Source organism: Meriones unguiculatus, chromosome 21 (genome assembly GCF_030254825.1).
Source record: "Meriones unguiculatus strain TT.TT164.6M chromosome 21, Bangor_MerUng_6.1, whole genome shotgun sequence".
NCBI classification, from domain to species: Eukaryota; Metazoa; Chordata; class Mammalia; order Rodentia; family Muridae; genus Meriones; species Meriones unguiculatus.
In genome coordinates this window covers 15931157-15948664 of record NC_083368.1, presented here as the reverse complement: position 1 = coordinate 15948664, position 17508 = coordinate 15931157, and the positions used below count along the sequence as shown (strand labels likewise).

Here is a 17508-nt window from a genome sequence, read left to right as displayed (position 1 = left end):
CAGAAGCCAAAAGATTCACATGGTATATACTCACTTGTAAGTGGATATTAGACATATGATATAGAACCATCATACTAAAATCTGTATACCTAAAGAAGCTAAGCAAGAAGGAGGACCCTGGGAAAGATGCTCAATCCTCATTCAGAAAGGCAACCAGGATAGACATCGGAAGAAGGTGAAAACAAGGAGTAAGACAGGAGCCTACCATAGAGGGCCTCTGAAAGACTCTACCCACCAGGGTATTGTAGCAGATACTGAGACTCATAACCAAACTCTGGGCAAAGTGCAGGGAATCTTATGAAAGAAGGGGAAGAAAGAAAGCCCTGGAAAGGGCTTTCTGGAGCTCCACAAGGAAAACAACAGAACCCAAAAATCTGGGCACAGGGGTCTTTTCTGAGACCAGGCATGGAGATAACCTAGAACCCCTGCACAGATGTAGCCCATGATAGCTCAGTGTCCAAGTTGGTTCCCTAGTAAAGGGAACAGGGTCTGTTCCTGACATAAACTTAGTGGCTGCCTCTTTAATCACCACCCCCAGAGGGGAGGGGAGGGGAAGGGAGGGGAGGGGAGGGGAGGGGAGGGGAGGGGAGGGGAGGGGAGGGGAAGGGCAGCCTTACCAGGCCAGAGACAAATACTATGAAAGACAGTCCTGATAGGCTAGGGTCAGATAGAAGGGGAGGACCTCCTCCCCTATCAGTAGACTGGGGAAGGAGTATGGGAGGACATGAGAGAGGGAGAGAGGGCAGGATTGGAAGGGGATGAGGGTGGGGGCTATAGCTGCGATACAAATAAACAAATAAAAAATTGTATTAAAATGTTTTAAGGGTAACAAAAGAGAAATAAATAGTATTTGAAATGAATTTGCTTTACTTTTATTAGACATAAATGAAAATGCTGAACTAAAATACTAAAAAATGCTAAACTAAAGATATTATGTGGATAATTGAAAACACAGAAATTCTTTAATTATGGATTCTTAAACTCCTATAAGGTCAAATCAGAAACTTCTTGAAAATAAATATAATTTTTCCTAAAAACAAAAAGGAATCTCTAACTTTTTGAAATTCATTAAAGTTTCAAAGAAAAAAAAGAATATTTTGAAGACACGGTGAAAATATCTTCAATTTTTTAAAATACATAAGCATACAGCTTTTTATTAAAATGATAACAAGCACTTTTCAAGGTGAAAACACGGTGGAGGACTTCTTGGTTTTAAGTTTTGAGATAGGATTCTTCTGTATAGCCCTGTGTGTCCTGGAACTCACTCTGTAGTCCAGGCTGGCCTTGAACTCAGAGATTCACCTGTCTCTGCATCCCAGATGCCAGAATTAATAGTGTGTGCCACCACTGCCCAGGCAATAGAACATTCTTAACTCATACAAAGGTCTATATTGAACAATGACTTAGCTTTCTTAAGCAAGGGCGACAAAATATACTGATAGATTAATAAAATATAATCCTTGTGAAGATTTGTTGAACAATTACATAGCCTGTAAGTTTAAATTGTATATTAAGTCATAGGCAAAGAGAGGCCTTAGTTAAAGTGGGAAGAAAGTATCTGATACAACTAAGTAAGCAAGTCCCTTTACTCTTCATATTTAGCACAAGAAATGTTTAATGGAGGGAGTGGTAAGACCATAAAAATTCAAAGAAAAGGTAAGGAATTTTGTAGAATGTACACTTAGCACTGAAGTACCTGGGTGCCATCCATAGCAATGAATAGAAATGGGGGAAAAAATGTGGTGTTGAGTGCCCACAATTTTATCACTGGGGGGAGGCTAAGGCAGGAGTATCATGAGTTTGAGGAAGCTATTGGCTATGTAGAAAAATAGCCACCAGCCTGAACCATAAGAATAAACCCCATCTCTCCCTCCCATTCTCCCCTCCCAACACAACCCAAAACAAAAACAAACAAACAAACAAAAATCTCTTTATTTTTTTCCTTTGGTTTTTCAAGACAGGGTTTCTTTGTGTAGCCTTGGCTGTCTGGACTAGCTTTGTAGACCAGGCTGGCCTTAAACTCACAGCACCACCTGCCTCTGCCTCCCCAAGTGCTGGGATTACAGGCGTGTACCACCATACCAGGCCAAAAAAGAATCTCTAAAGAATATAGTCTATTGGATTGAAACCATATTTTTAAGTCTATGGCATTCAAATCCTTCCACCAAAAAGAACCACAATGCTGTATGTAGCAGTATCATTTTGGTGACAATTCATTCTAACAGAGTATCAATCCCAAGAAGTTAAACAAAACAAAAACAAAAAAATAAAAAATAAAAAAATTCCACACTATACCATCATCTCTGCTAGGTAACTGCTCAGAAATAGAGCCTGAAGAATCTTTTCTGACCACAGATCTCTTGGCTTTTCCTTGTCCTGTTCGACTTCTTTGCCGTACCATAAATCCACCAATACCTATATAAAACAGAAATCACATAAAGTGATAAATAATTCTCTCTAGAATTCTATATTAAAAAGAATGGCTTTGTCATTAATGGTGAACTTTTTTAAAAATTCAGTGTTCTGTTTAATGCAAGTTAACAATTCTATTTTTTTGCATATGTATGGGTATGTGGTATTTAGGCCAGATTATATGTGTGGGGCATACACACATAGGGGTATGTACATATATGTGCATGTGGAGGCCAACAGCTGACACTAGATTTTATCCTTAATCTCTCTCCACCTTACACAGTGTGGCAGATTATTTACTTGAACCAGAGGTTGGCAATCCAGGATCCCTTGTCTCTGACTTTAGAACACATGGTTTATAGCACATGGTAGCCCAACTAGCTTTTCCATCAGTCCTCATGCTTCCATGGCAACCACTTTACCTGTTGAACAATTCCTTCAAATAAAAAGTTCTTACCTATAATCGAAATGAAAGAGACTGAACTAAGCTTCTAATTCATGACTGAAAACAGACATTAATACATGGGCTTTGAAAAGGCTACAATTTCTTGAAATGAGACATTTCAATACTTTTTTTTTTTTTTTACAATAAGGTGTTAAAAAACAACAAAGCAGCTTTTCTTCAACCCATGAAATAGACTGGAAAAGAAAGATTTAGGGGTAGAGAGATGGCTCAGTGATTAAGAACACTTTCTATTCTGTCAGAGAAGCTGGATTTGGTTTCCAGCACCTACACTGCATCTCACAATTCCCTCTAACTCCAGTTTTATGATACCTGACCTGGTACCCTCTAGTGTCCATGGGCTCCTGCATGCATACAGTACACATAAACTATCATAAGCTCACACACATATACAGAAATAAAAATGAACTAAAAATATTTTCAAAAGAGCTCAATTACTCATGGAATCAACTGTTCTACAAATTCATGAAGTCAGAAGAACCTCGTTTTGTTCAACTTTGAGCCTACATAATTACTGAAGTTTTAAAACATAAAACTATTAGAAAATGAATGCTTAAAAGAGAATTGATGAAGAACAGTATTTATACTACTTCTAAAGCAACTGATAAAGAAAATACATTAATTGCTTTAAAAGTTGAACATAAATAAAAACCAACTAAGTACCATTACAGTTAGTTCCATGTAAAAACTACACATATTCCTGGTTATTCAATTAAAGTCATTATTATTATTGTCGGAATTGTTAATATTAGTAAATTAGCCAAGTTTTGTTACATAGAAATGTCTAGCTTGGGGCCGAGAGAGATGGCTCAGTAATTAAGAACACTGCTGTTCTTCCCACTCAGTTTCCAGCACCCATATGGTGGATCACAATTGTTTTAAACTCCATTTCCAGGGGATCTGACACCATCTTATGGTCTCTGTGGTCACTAGGCACTCACTCACACAATGCATTTATATACATGCAAGCAAAACACTAATACACAATTAGGAGTTTAGTTGATATACTCTACCTGGTCTGTATGGTTTTCTTTTCCTCTTTTTTATGCCATCTGTTCCTTCTACTCCCTTAGTTTCATCATCTCCAGCTTCCCGCTCAGGGCTAGATTCTGATTTTCCATCACAATCCATAAGTTCTCCTTCTAGAAAATGTAAATGTACAGATGAAACTGGGCAAATCTATCAAATACAGAAAACTTAACCAAAAAACAAAAAGCAAAGAAGAAAAGCAAAAGATCCCCAAGCCATACTAATCCTCTGTGCTTAAAGTAACTGAGAGGTAAACAGAAAATGGGTACGTGCCCAAGGGATAGAGATGGGACTCATATGCAGTGCTGTATTCCCATGGAATTTGACATATGATTAAGAAAAAGGAAACAGGCACATGGCGGGGGGGGGGGTGTGCATGCCTTTGATCACAGTACTTGGGAAAGAGGCAGGTGGGTCTACAAAGAGATTCGAGGCCAGCCTAGACTACAATATGAGTTACAGGGCAACCAAGATTAGAGAAACCTTGTCTCGAAATAACAAAAAAGGAAAGAAAAAGAAAGAGGGAAAAAAAAAAAAGAGTCAAAAAGATACCTATCACTCACTTTGGTTATTTGGTAATCTTGTCTGTAACATAAGAATTAAGATCTAATACATCTGTCATACAATATGCATTTAATAAATACTACTGAATGACAAAACGTGATGGGAAAGTGATTATGGTTTTAATTTTAAGTCATATGAAAATAATCACCCAAAAGAAATCATCCTCAGAAATAAAAAAAACGTAATTCCTGCTATATTTAATGTTGCTACTAAAATTACTTTGTTACCTCACAATTTCAGATAGAAAGACCTTGTAACATTTATTTTGATCTAGAAAATGTTTACAAATCACCAGTATACAAAGCTTAGAGGACTTATGCTGACACTTTAGAAAATTCTCACTAGCAAAGTGAATTACTCTGAATGTCCCAACTTACAAGCTTCACAAACATAATGCGCTTGAGATTTCAATCACAAAAGCATTTCAATACAAGAAAACATGCAAACAGAAGTCTAAGAATATCACTCAAAGAGGGGAAGTGTCTCAAAAAGAGTTCCCTTAAGCACTATGACTAACCCTTACAAATACATATCTTTCAGAAGTTTTTTATACAATACTTCTTACACATGTATCCCAAGGAAAATTAATCACTATTACCTCGACTATCATCCATTTCACCATCTCTTGAATGTTCTGACTGGATGTCTGGAGGGGTCTGAAGGACAGCCACACTATTTTGATTTATAATTTTCAATTTCAATTTTGGTTTTGTCCGTTTTCTTCTTGGAACTGTAACTGTGAGACTCTGTAACTGAGTCATCCCTGATTCAGTCAAACAGACACCATCCTGGGTATAGGTCTTAGGTGGATCTAAAGTCAAACAATCCCAAGAATACAAATTTAAACTTGCATTTTAAATTGACTGGTAAGTTGATCACAAAATCTACGTAGCAAGAAAACACAACTATGCATCTACTCAGCAATTATCTACAAAATGCTTAAACTGATGATGTTCAATAACACTAGAAATACTGACAGCCTTCTAGGACTACAGGCAGAATGTTAATGAAAAAAGTGGTCCTCCTGAAAGCATTTTGGCTTTCATAAATCTTGACCACTTTTAGGAAGACGACACTGAAGATACAGGTATTGCTGCAGCTGCTCAATAACAAGCTTTTTCCTAGTAAAAACAAACTGTAAGGATCATTTTATGTAAGAGAAACAAAACTACTTCAGAAGCCCATGTGGAAAACCAGCATCAATATGACCAGTTACAAAGACAGGCAAAAATCCTGTAAAGATCCTGAACCCTAAAGTACAGTGATATACACATACTGGAACCCATGATAAACCCACTGCTTTGTATGCTAACTAAAATATTAATAAGATAATTAATTCTTCAGACTCAAACTCTTAACATGAAAACTTGCTTATTAAAGCAATTTTCACACAGTCCAAATGTTTCTGTATCAGAAATATTGTCTAAATAATAGTTAAAAAGAATCTCTCATAAAAATGTCTTAGTTATCAGAGAAAAAATTAATACTATATAAATGCTTAATTAAATAGGATTTCTACTTCTTCTAACTGACAACTAAGCACACAACTGAAGTGAAGGAAAGCATGATGCTAACAGTTAATCCAAAGAATTATTATTTTCATTATTATCTGAAATTTATAGAACTACAATTTCCACAAAATGAGATAATAAGAACCTCTCATACATGAATTCTAGGAATAAACATCAGACAATTCACTTAATTTCATATAAGAATCAAGCCAGTTGTTTAAGAATTAAGCATATGCTTCTTAAAAAAAAACTTTATTTTTTTCAAATTTTACCTAGCTCTTTTACTTTTGTGACAATCTGTGCCACAAGTGAAGAGTCACAGCAGTCTGAGGAAGGCACTGAAAAGAAAAACAACAACTCAGGAAATGTTTGAAGAAAAAAAAGACTTATACAAGATTAAAATTCCAGTGTGTGTAGACATATCATTCAGCAAATGTGTGAATACTATAGGATGTTAACTATTGGCGGGGAGGAAGGGAGGGGCCTCGTACATGCCAGTCAAGTACTATACCCATATGCTCAATCCCAACGCCAAAATCATCTTTTGGGTTATCAAAGGTATTATGTGAAAGGTATTTCACAGATTAGTTTTGACTTTTTTTTTCTTCTGAGAAAAGGCCTCACTATACAGCCGAGCTTATCGCATAGCCTGCCCGGTATGCACCATGTAGCACACATTAGCTTGGCTTCACTATCCTGCTGCCTCAGTCTCCCCTGGCACAGGGATTACTGGTGCCCACTACTACACTCAGCTTCCAAAACATGGGGTATAAAAAAGAAAACCAGCTGAGGACATTGAGCATTCTTTGAGTGTTTCTCTGCCATTAGTCATCAGGGAAAAGCAAATCAAAATGACCCTGAGATTTTACCTTACGCCCATCAGAATGGCTAGATCAAAAACTCCAGTGACAACACATGCTGGAGAGGATGTGGAGAAAGGGAAACCCTTCTGCACTGCTGGTGGGAATGTAAACTTGTACAACCACTTTGGAAATCGATCTGGAGCTTTCTCAGAAAATTAAAACTAGTACTACCTAAAAGATCCAGCTATATATACACCACTCCTAGGCATATATCCAAAACATGCTCAAGTATACAACAAGGACATTTGCTCAACCATGTTCGTGGCAGCTTCATTTGTAATAGCCAGAAGCTGGAAACAACCCAGATGTTCAATTGAGGAATGGAGACAGAAATTGTGGTACATTTACACAACAGAATACTACTCAGCAATTAAAAACAAGGAAATCATGAAATTTGCAGGCAAACGGTGGGAACTGGAAAAGATCTTCCTGAATGAGGTATCCCAGAAGCAGAAAGACACACATGGTATATACTCACTTATAAGTGGATATTAGACATATAATATAGGATAATCATACTAAAATCTGTACACCTAAGGAAGTTAATCAAGAAGGAGGACTCTCGGTAAGATGCTCAATCTTCATTCAGGCAAATGGGACAGACGTCAGTCAGAAGAGGGAGAAAACAGGGAACAGGACAGGAGCCTACCACAGAGGGCTTCTGAAAGACTCTACCCTGCAGGGTATCAAAAGAGATGCTGAGACTTATAGCCAAACTTTGGGCAGAGTGCAGTGAAAGAAGTGGGAAATAGTAAGACATGGAAAGGACAGGAACTCCACAAAGAGAGCAACAGGCCCAAAAACCTGGGCACAGGGGTATTTTCTGAGATTGATACTCTAACCAAGGACCATTCATGGAGATAACTTAGAACCCCTGCACAGATGTAGCCCATGGCAGTTCAGTGTCCAAGTGAGTTTCTTAGTAAAGGGAAAATGGACTGTCTCTGACATGAACTTATTGGCCTGCTCTTTGATCATCTCCCCCTCAGGGGGATGCAGCCTTACTAGGCCACAGAGGAAGACAATACAGCCACTCCTGATGAGACCTGACAGACTAGGATCAGAAGGAAGGGGAGGAAGTCCTCCCCCATCAGTGAACTGGGGGATGGATGGAGAAGAAGGAAGGAAGGGTAGGATTGGAAGGGGAGGAGGGAGGGAGGGAGGACAGATGGACAGACTATTCCTCTTGAGGAAAGGCATTGACAAAGACTCAGAAATGAAATGCCATTTGAGTTTGTGGATTGGAAGATTCAACTGTGTCACAAGGCCTGTGTAACACGTAATGGTCTGCAGTGCCCACCAAAACAGGCTGTGTACAGTAAGTCTGTTGCTCAGTGATACAAAGAGAATAAACTGTAATTAGTAAAAAATTAAAAAAGAAAACCATCATAAAATTAATGGGGGATTTTCAAATACAGTAACTCCAAAAGGTTAAACTCAAGAGAGCAAAATAGTATGTTAGAGCCTATATGTATATGCTTCCTTTTCTGTTTACACAAACCATTTTAATACAATTAGAACAGAAAGTATATGGTAGTACAAAACAACTTCTACTTCACAAATCAAAGAGATACAGTTTAGTTAGTCCCTTACCATTTGACACAGGCATATAGGGTCTGCACATGCTACAATCAAAACCAAGGTCTGCTACATTTTCCACTTCCTCCTCAGTATTTAAGTTTTGACAAACTGCATGCATCCACCTTTAAAAAAAATTTATACATTTAAAGAAAGTAAATATACTAGAAACTGTATTCTTCTTAAACTTGTAACAGGGTTTTACAGTCCTCTAATCTAGGGTCCTGAGTCTCAAATGTCAACCTTCTATGTGTCCCTAACATCTCTATTAACCCACAAGATCCTTCCTTGTATTGAAAACTCAGAAAAAGAAATGAAAATAAACACTAAGGAGGAAGCAAACGCTCATTATTAGGGCAATTTCCACAGTGATCAAATGCTGAAAGACAAAGAAGTGGTCAAGCAGGAATTCAGAAGGGTGCAAGTAGCATTATGTGTCCGCCTATGTGCCACCTGCTGCACCTAACCAGCAACACATACACTGTGTGCCAAGTAACGATGACCTCAGAGCAGCTTGTAGCAAAGTGCCACAGAAACTACACAGCTTATTTACAAAAAAATACTGCAGCACCAATGAATTAAAACTAACACTGTGCGTACAGTGCTGAACTACTAACAGTTGATAAAAAAAAAAACAACAAACAAACAAAAAAAAAAAACAATGAAAGCAGTCTGCATTTTGGAGGTTCACGTACTAATAAGGAATATCAAAGAGTGTGTCTCTAATACCTATGTTTAAGATCTGGAGCTTTAGGGGGAAATGGTGATCAGGGAAAGAGTATAGGAGACAATTTTTAGAATCTACCAGAAGATTCAGAAATTCTCCATAAAACAGACATATATGCAAGCACTAATTACGGATCTAATTTGAAGAGACTGATAAACAATCAAAAAGTCCCCAACTGAAAATCTCAAGTGTCTGGAAGCTTCTAATAGAATAAAATTCCAGAAAGGAAAGTTGGTTCCTTAAATTTATGATTAAAGAAAGTAATTTTCTAAATTCCTTTACTGCATTTGAGAAAAAAGCTTAAGGTAGCAAAGGAGGTAGAGGGGCACATACCTGTCACATTGTCTACACTGCAGAATAAGGTCTTCCTCTCTGTAATTCCGACAGCAGACGGGGCAGGAAGACAAGCTGGCACAGGGAGCACACTGTGTGTAATTGTTTTGCCACTCACATCTCAAACCTGCAGATGTTGCTCCACAGTGTCTGCACCAAACACACCTGAAATCCAAACCCCCCCCCAAAAGTCTCAAGTTTGTTTTCATATTAAAGTGTGAAATATTGAGAAGGTATAAGTACACAGAATGAAAAAAAATAATTTTACAAATGTGAAAATTATCTGATTAGCAATATGTATCACACCAAGTGTGCATTATATGATTAAGTATACATGACTAAGTTCAAAACTTGGAAGACTGACAAGGTAACATAAATCCTAGGGTACCATTTGCATTTCCAGCCTCCTTTGGGAACTGTCTGCAATGGAGGGTCTAGGCAGTAGGTATGATAGCTTATGTCACAGTCATCACACAGCAAGAGTCTTCCTGGGTCAGTAGCCTTCCCACAGGCCTCACATACCGTGCACTCAAGACATCTCCAACCTTTGCTAAGAACCACTTTACTGATCTGAAAAACAAAGGGGGAGGGGGAATCCATGTGATTGATTGATTTACTTAACTTAAAAATCATTGTTTTAAACTAGGACATTGCATAAATTACTACTAATGTTCATACCTATCGAGCAGGAGCAGGTACTAGTGGCCCAATGCTCAGTAGGGAACATTTGCACTCCTGAAGGGGCCCATCTGATCAGCATGACCATTTGAAGTGGTGCATATTTTAGCAACATGAATGTCCACTAAACTATCCATTGCTTCAGACTTACTCCCATGGTTTTTACACATAGGGTGACTGGATTTTAAAACTGAGTAAAACTGCCCTGCTACTACTGACAAAATTTGAAACTACATCAACAAAAACCTCTAAGTATTATGTTTTTATGAATTCATGTTTTTGAAATCTGTGGTCATAATATGGAAACTTATCAAATAAAAAAGGTGAAAAATTATCATAGCAAAATACTAAGTTCTCAGAGACAGTTTATGGTCTTTCAGGAGTTTTAGGACATGGAGTTGGGACTTATAGGTCACCTTTACTAATTTTTTCTGTCTGAGAAACCTGATTGGTAGAATTTTTGAAAATCTCTACATCTCTAATAAAATCATCAAAGAAGCTACACCATGGAAACTTAATACACTTGGAATCAACATCTTTTGGTTTTGTTGTTTTGTTTTGTTTTTCAGGCCAGGGTTTCTCTGTGTAAACAGACCAGGCTGGTCTGAAACTCAGAGATTTGCCTACCTCTACATCCCAAATATTGGGATTAAAGGTATAAGCCACCACTGCCAAGCTTTGAATTACTACTTGAAGATACTAAAAAGTATAAATCTCCAAGTCACACTGACATAGCAAACAGTAAAAGTATATAGTAAAAATTCAGCTCATGTGGAAGGAGAACACCTAAAAGCTACAGAACTAATTCTAGAAGAACAACTGTCTATAAGGATGTCTTATTTGTTACAAAAGTACAAAGGTACGTACGTACAAAGCTTTCCATCTAAACCAGATGTTAAAACAGAATAGTAGTGCAATGTACATATTATACAGAAAAGACTTTGCAAAAGTCTAATACTTAACCTAGCTAAGTGAGTCAGTAAGTAAGAAGGCAGAATGTGATTTAAACATATAGGAATTAGAAATTTAGTTCCTGCTCATTCCTAAAGTTTACCTAGAAACATATGGAAGAGATTAAGGATATGTCCCAAGAAAAGGCCGAAGGACTGTGTACAGCAAAGTTAAGGATAGCAAGGAACCACATGCCAGATGCTATGGGCATAGATTAGACAAGGCAATACAGTACTACCAAAGGAAAAAATGGTATTTGAGAAAGCAATATGATAGGATGGCATATGTGCAGTGGGCTAAAAACAAACAAAAAAATGTAGAGTTACTTATGGTTATAATCGTCTTACTATTAAAAATCCAGAAAAAGACAAAAGCCACAGTTCATTACTTATATCTGCAGTGAACACTTACTGCATAATAGCCGGTATTTTTCTGATTTAACTATGCAATGACACTGTACCGTAAAGATGTAACAGAAAGACATGAACTCTCTGCTGAAAGACAAATCCAAATTTGACTATTCAGAGTAGTGAGTCGGCAAATACCAGACATTGCTAATGCAGCAGCACCAGCTTATTACTGAGAACTATAGAATTATCCACATGAAGAGGCCTGAAAGGAGTAAATGTATGCTGCAGATGTAGAGCTTAGTAAGCTGGGGTTCTGATGTTTAAACAACTCTCATTACTTTGATTAGCATATTGATTTCTTTTAAATGTCTGAAATTACCAAATTATAATATATTACTTGGCAAATGAAGAGCCTGAAAGGAAAAGCAGAGTGGAATAGTACAGTAAACAGCATGCTGTTCTGCAACTGGGCAGCCAGCAAGTATTTGAGATTTTGTAAGCCCTGCAGTCTGCTGCAGCTACACAATTCCTCCCTGCAACTTCTAGGGGGGAAACACTATAAACACCTGTAACAAAAAGCACAGCTATGTGTTCAATGAAAGTGTGTGTGCAAACTGGGTAGTGGCCTACTATGTGCCACCCCCCAGCTTAGAATAATAAAATGTGAGACAGAGTTGAAGTTACGTAAGAATTTGATACAGCTTGGCCAAATGTATTAAACTGCGGATCACACAGATTAAGAATGTGGTCTCTGAGAGGGGCAAACATGAGGCCGAGTCTTGTGACACTTTGTTAATTGACAACTAAGGCTCTGAACACTAACCTTCCACATGTACAAGACATAGTAAGGACCTACAGCAAGAAAAGAACACCTACTAGGAATCTGGAAGCAGAATAACACCCAAAGCTCACCCAACGTTGAAAAATGTGTATCTAAACAAATTAAGAGTGTGAAGACACCGCTGACCAGGTGATGGGACACAGTCCAGAGACTAGGAAGGGAAATGACTCAAGACAGGGGGACTACACTAGAGCAGCAGCTACCAAATGCTCCTGAAGACAGAACCATTTTCAAAGTACTGCTGTTGCTAAGGGTTAGTTCGTCGGCTGCACCCTAACTTGTTCGAGTTTCACAGTATTTTAGAAATTATATGACATAACGTGATAACATTATATTAACATTAAATAAATAATGCTTCTATTTTCTTGTATTTTAAAATACTCCCAGTTTTAGCCGGGGGCAGTGGTGAATGCCTGTAGCCCCAGCACTCAGGGAGGCAGAGACAGGTAGATCTTGTGAGTTCAAGGCCAGCCTGGTCTACAAAGAGAGTCGGAACAGCCAAGGCAACACAGAGAACCCCTCTCTCAAAAAAGAGCATTACCTAGGGTGTATGTGTACATGTGCACAGGTGCACCTATACAGGTCAGACAACAGGACCCCCTCAGCAGTCCTCTTCTGCCACCTTATCTGGGCTTCTAGGGTGAACTCAGGTAAGCAACCTTGCTCAGCAAGTGCTTTATTCACTGAGGCAGCCCACCATCACCTTGTGTTTCTCCAATTAGTGGAGCTATAGCATTCTGTTCTGTTCAAAAGAGAATCTGTGGTACAAAAGAAACCACATGTAGCTAGAAAAGCATGTATTTAAACTCTACCTGACAGCAATTAGCCAATAACAAGTTGAGGTTTTTCGTTTTACATTCTTAACTATAAGCTTCAATTAGTTTAGTTGAAAATGAGAATTACTGAGTAGTTTAAAAGAATTCATAGAGTTCTTGGTGGTGCCTCTAAATCATAACTTTCCCCCTAAAACTGCTGCCATTGTAGCCAAAGGAAATGACCATATTAAGACATCATTGAGCTCAAAAGACTTTATAATCTCATCTTGAAAGGAATCATGTTCAATATCCTTAACCAGTATTACAAAGTCAAATCTCAAGGCATTTAGAATATAAAGACACAAAAAAAATAGCTTCATTTTTAATTGGCTTTAAATAATTTGGGAGTTAAATTTTGTCATTAATATTTATTGTGAGTCAACACCAAAGGGATGGAGAAGTGACTGCCACTGCATGAGGAGCTCAGTTCTGTCCTTCCACTTTTACCTGTTGAGCACCTCACTAGCTGAGAAGAAAGATATGGTACCATGAGCAACAAGTTGAGAATGCCTGCATATAGTAACTTTACCAGTCTCCCACCTTAGATAAATTTCAATATTTCATTTTGAGTCCTAAATGCATACAAGCTAGTGTTAGTTTAAGGGAATAAAAAGCTAGTGTACTTATAACACTAGTGCCTGCCGGGGTTACATGAAACTTTATTTCCTATATCAACATCTTGGACAAATAAAGGCATCACACAGAAAGCAAGAAAAGAGGGGATTAAGTTAAGAATGATCAACAGCCAAGAAGTTTAGGTTCATTCTTATCCCATGTTACATCAGAATCAGAAAATGGTATGTAGTACACAGGAGGCTCCTACATCTACAGCTGAACACTGAAACTTCCACTGAGCACCCATTACTTCACTCAAAAATTACAACAACTTTTATTAAAAATTGGTCTTACAAAAAACTCATTTCATTAGGAGATACTGCAACATGCCCATATTTAGGTAACTTTAAAACCAAGTACATGGTTACCACATAAAATATCTAATAGAAATGCTTACAACTAAAGAGTTGAAGGGTCTTGGTTATTAAAGAATTACATTAAATATAATACTTGTTTTGGCTATAAGGGAAAAAGTGTGTGGAGAAGGACTGAGGAACCTGAACAAGGAAGAGACACGGATAGTCATACAACATGACTACTAGTTCTTCTTTTATCAGGGGATCAAAAGAGCAGAAACAAATTAACGCCTCAGTAAATGGTCAGAAGATAAACTTTAAAGAGTAAATACCTACATTTTTATGCCTTTTTCAATACAACAACAGGATAATTTGCATAATTTAAAACCACAGATGTTTAGGAGAAAATTTATTGAGGAAATAAACACTTAAAAACTCCATCAGTGGACTGGGGAAGACCCATGGGAGGAGAAGAGGGAGGGAAGGCAGAATTAGGAGGGCATGAGGGAGGGGGCTACAGCTGGGATACAAAGTGAATTAATTGTAATAAATAAAAAAAATTTTAAAAGGAGGGATAAAAACAGAGTTCAGAACTAAAATATTGCCACATATGTATACTAGCAACAAATACTTGATTTAAATATGGAGAGAACCATATTATTGTTCAAGCAAAATAAAAGTTTATATACCTTTGTTGGCACTAGTGATACGGCTTGAAGGGTAAACTCCTTGCCACCAAGACTGACAATCTAAGTTGATCCCCAGGACCCATATACATGGTAGAAGAAGAGAACTAACTCCCACAAGTATCCTATGACTTCCAAATGTCTGCATTCATACACATGCAGGGAGTCACACATGAATAAATGAATAAATAGAATAATTTTTATTAGAAATGTTTTTGTTAACTCATTTAATTTAAACATGCTTACCTTAATACTGACACAATATGGATGGTAACACTGACCACACTGTGAACAGGCAAGTAATCTTCCTTCTGCTCCTTGGCCAAAACTACCACAAACTACACACATATCCTGAAAATTAACAACATGTAAAGCTATTTTAAGATTAAATTATTTTTTTTATTTATTACAACTTAAAATTTATTACAATTTACAAAGTGAGATTTTTCACTTTGTAGCCCCCTCCCTCATACTCTTCCAATCTCACCTTCCCTCTGTCTCTCTTTTCCTCCTCTGCCCCTCCCCCAGTCCACTGATAGAAGAGGGGAGGTCCTCCTCTCCTTTCATCTGACCCTAGCCTATCAGGTAAGATTAAACAAATTTTTAAAATATATTCTTATTTAACATAGTACTATAGTCTAACTGGATGATATCTATGCAGATAGGAAAGATTAAAATGGGGAAAAAATTAAGTTCGAACCTGATGCAAAGTGAACTTGTCACTACTAGAAAACAAAACAACTGTATTGTGCATAGAGTTTTCTTCTTCGTCTTTATTAGCTGAAATATCTGCAGCAGACACCTACAAAATGCAAAAAAAAAAAAAACCATCATGCTATGTTACTTAATTGTATTACACTTAACTGAAAATTTTTATCCAGAATACAATTTTTGTTCATGTCTAGACTAACAACTCTTTACATAATATTAATTGAAAAATACTTTGACTCATAGTTAAACATGGTAATGTACAGTATAATCATAGCACTAAGGAAGCTGAGGCAGGAGGATGATTAAGTTGGAGCAAGACCTTGCCTCCAAGGTTAAAAGTCATAATGATTTTTTTTTAAATTTCACACAGGGATTACTTTAGTCATACAAGCACCACAGATAAAGACAAATGAGGACCCCAAAGCCTGTCTTATTAATCTTAATTATCCAGACATTCTAATCAAGAAACTATAAAATTATAACCTACTGTAAATATGTGCAATTCATTTTTATTGACACTTGAGAACTACACCGTGATTAGCTGAAGTCACATACACTGTAATATACGCAGCAGTCAAAGACTCAGTACTAGACTCACAAGAATGTAAAAATAGCTAGTTACCAATCTTATATACCTTACATGGGAAAATGGTAATGACTGAAATATAGGAGTCATAAGGCACATTAAAATTAAATTTTTTAGTTCACTGTAACTTTTTAAATGTTGCTCCCAAGAAGTTTTAAATTTCATATTTGGTCTCTACTCATTTCTGTTAAGTGGTACTATTTTAGAATATTATTATTAGTTTATCAAAATGTCAGAATTAGCAGACCAAGTACCAACTACAGGTGCTCAATTCTGAACTTAATTATATTTCACCAAATCAAGTGGGCACCAACTAGATTCTTACTATATACCCTGCCCCCACAAAAGCTTCAATTTAGATTCGGTAACAGGGAACAGGAGGCCAATAGCAAAATTATGAAATATGATCCTCTTCCCTTAAAAAAGTTAAAACCTACACTGAACATGTTACAGTAAGGGGCAAAATAGAAATAATAAAATATTTTTAGCAGGGAATGGATGAAATTTTAGCTAAAAATATATTACTATAATATTTTAAATTTAAACACCTATAAAATCAGTTTTAATCAATATTACTAATACGATGTTATGATCAAAGCACAATTAACAGCAATTTAATGTCATAAAAACTCTTGACTACAACTGTAAGGGAAACCATTAAGCAACATAAACATTTAATCTGGAGGCATGACCAGAACTTCCAAAATGTTTAAGACATGTGAACTAGCACCAATCCTGCATCAGCCTCCCAAGGGCTAGGATTACAGGCACGAGCCACAAGAAACTCAGATTAGTCATGTATGAAGAGGACAGTGGGAGGTGAAGCTGGGGAACCAGAGGGACATCACAGGATCCTGGTAAGACTTAAGAGCTCAATGTCTTCACTGTCTTGATGTAGTACGGTTTTCAAGGGTTTATAAACAACAAAGCTTATTAAAATGTGTGTGTGTGTGTGTGTGTGTGTGTGTGTGTGTGTATGAGTGTCAAATCTCTGTACCCTCACACCAATTATGTCTCAATAAGTCTGTTTCCTTTTGAATCTCATTTTTTGAGACAGGATCCCACTATGTAGTCCCTGATGGCCTGGAACTGACTTCGCAGATTAAATAGACCTCCAATTCACTGAGATCCACATGCCTGAGCCTCTCAGGTGCTATGACTAAAGGTGTGAGCCACCTACTCAGAAATAGATCTGTTTTCAATTTACTTTATATGAAACAACAAAAAAAAAAATCCAGAATCACAGTTTTTTTGTTTCTGGTTAGTAGTAAAACTGAGTAATTTCTTGCTTTTTGAATTTAAGATGGCATTTAGAAAGTGATAAAGAGAATTTCAGTTAAATAACAAAGGAACTATAAAAATATCTGCCTATATTTATCAAATATATACATATATATTCTTCTGTCTCTGTCTGTCTGTCTCTCTATCCCTGACCCTATCCGTCTCTGTGTGTGTGTGTGTCTCTCTCTCTAGCTCTGGCTGTCTTGGAACTCTCTATG

The 17508-nt window shown here is 37.1% G+C and overlaps 1 protein-coding gene across 16 annotated transcripts in view; it reads right to left on the bottom strand.

The window, feature by feature from the left end:
* Kmt2c (lysine methyltransferase 2C) overlaps window positions 1-17508 on the bottom strand; it is a 237528-nt gene that overhangs the window by 77027 nt on the left and 142993 nt on the right. For all 16 annotated transcript variants that reach the window (XM_060373825.1, XM_060373829.1, XM_060373828.1 and 13 more), the window contains 9 exons: window positions 15413-15514; window positions 14959-15063; window positions 9869-10050; window positions 9481-9645; window positions 8436-8545; window positions 6252-6317; window positions 5067-5279; window positions 3889-4017; window positions 2296-2415 (listed from right to left, as the gene is read on the bottom strand). In XM_060373825.1, the coding sequence (XP_060229808.1) occupies window positions 2296-2415; window positions 3889-4017; window positions 5067-5279; window positions 6252-6317; window positions 8436-8545; window positions 9481-9645; window positions 9869-10050; window positions 14959-15063; window positions 15413-15514 (1192 nt within the window). The remainder of the gene's footprint in view (window positions 1-2295; window positions 2416-3888; window positions 4018-5066; window positions 5280-6251; window positions 6318-8435; window positions 8546-9480; window positions 9646-9868; window positions 10051-14958; window positions 15064-15412; window positions 15515-17508) is intronic.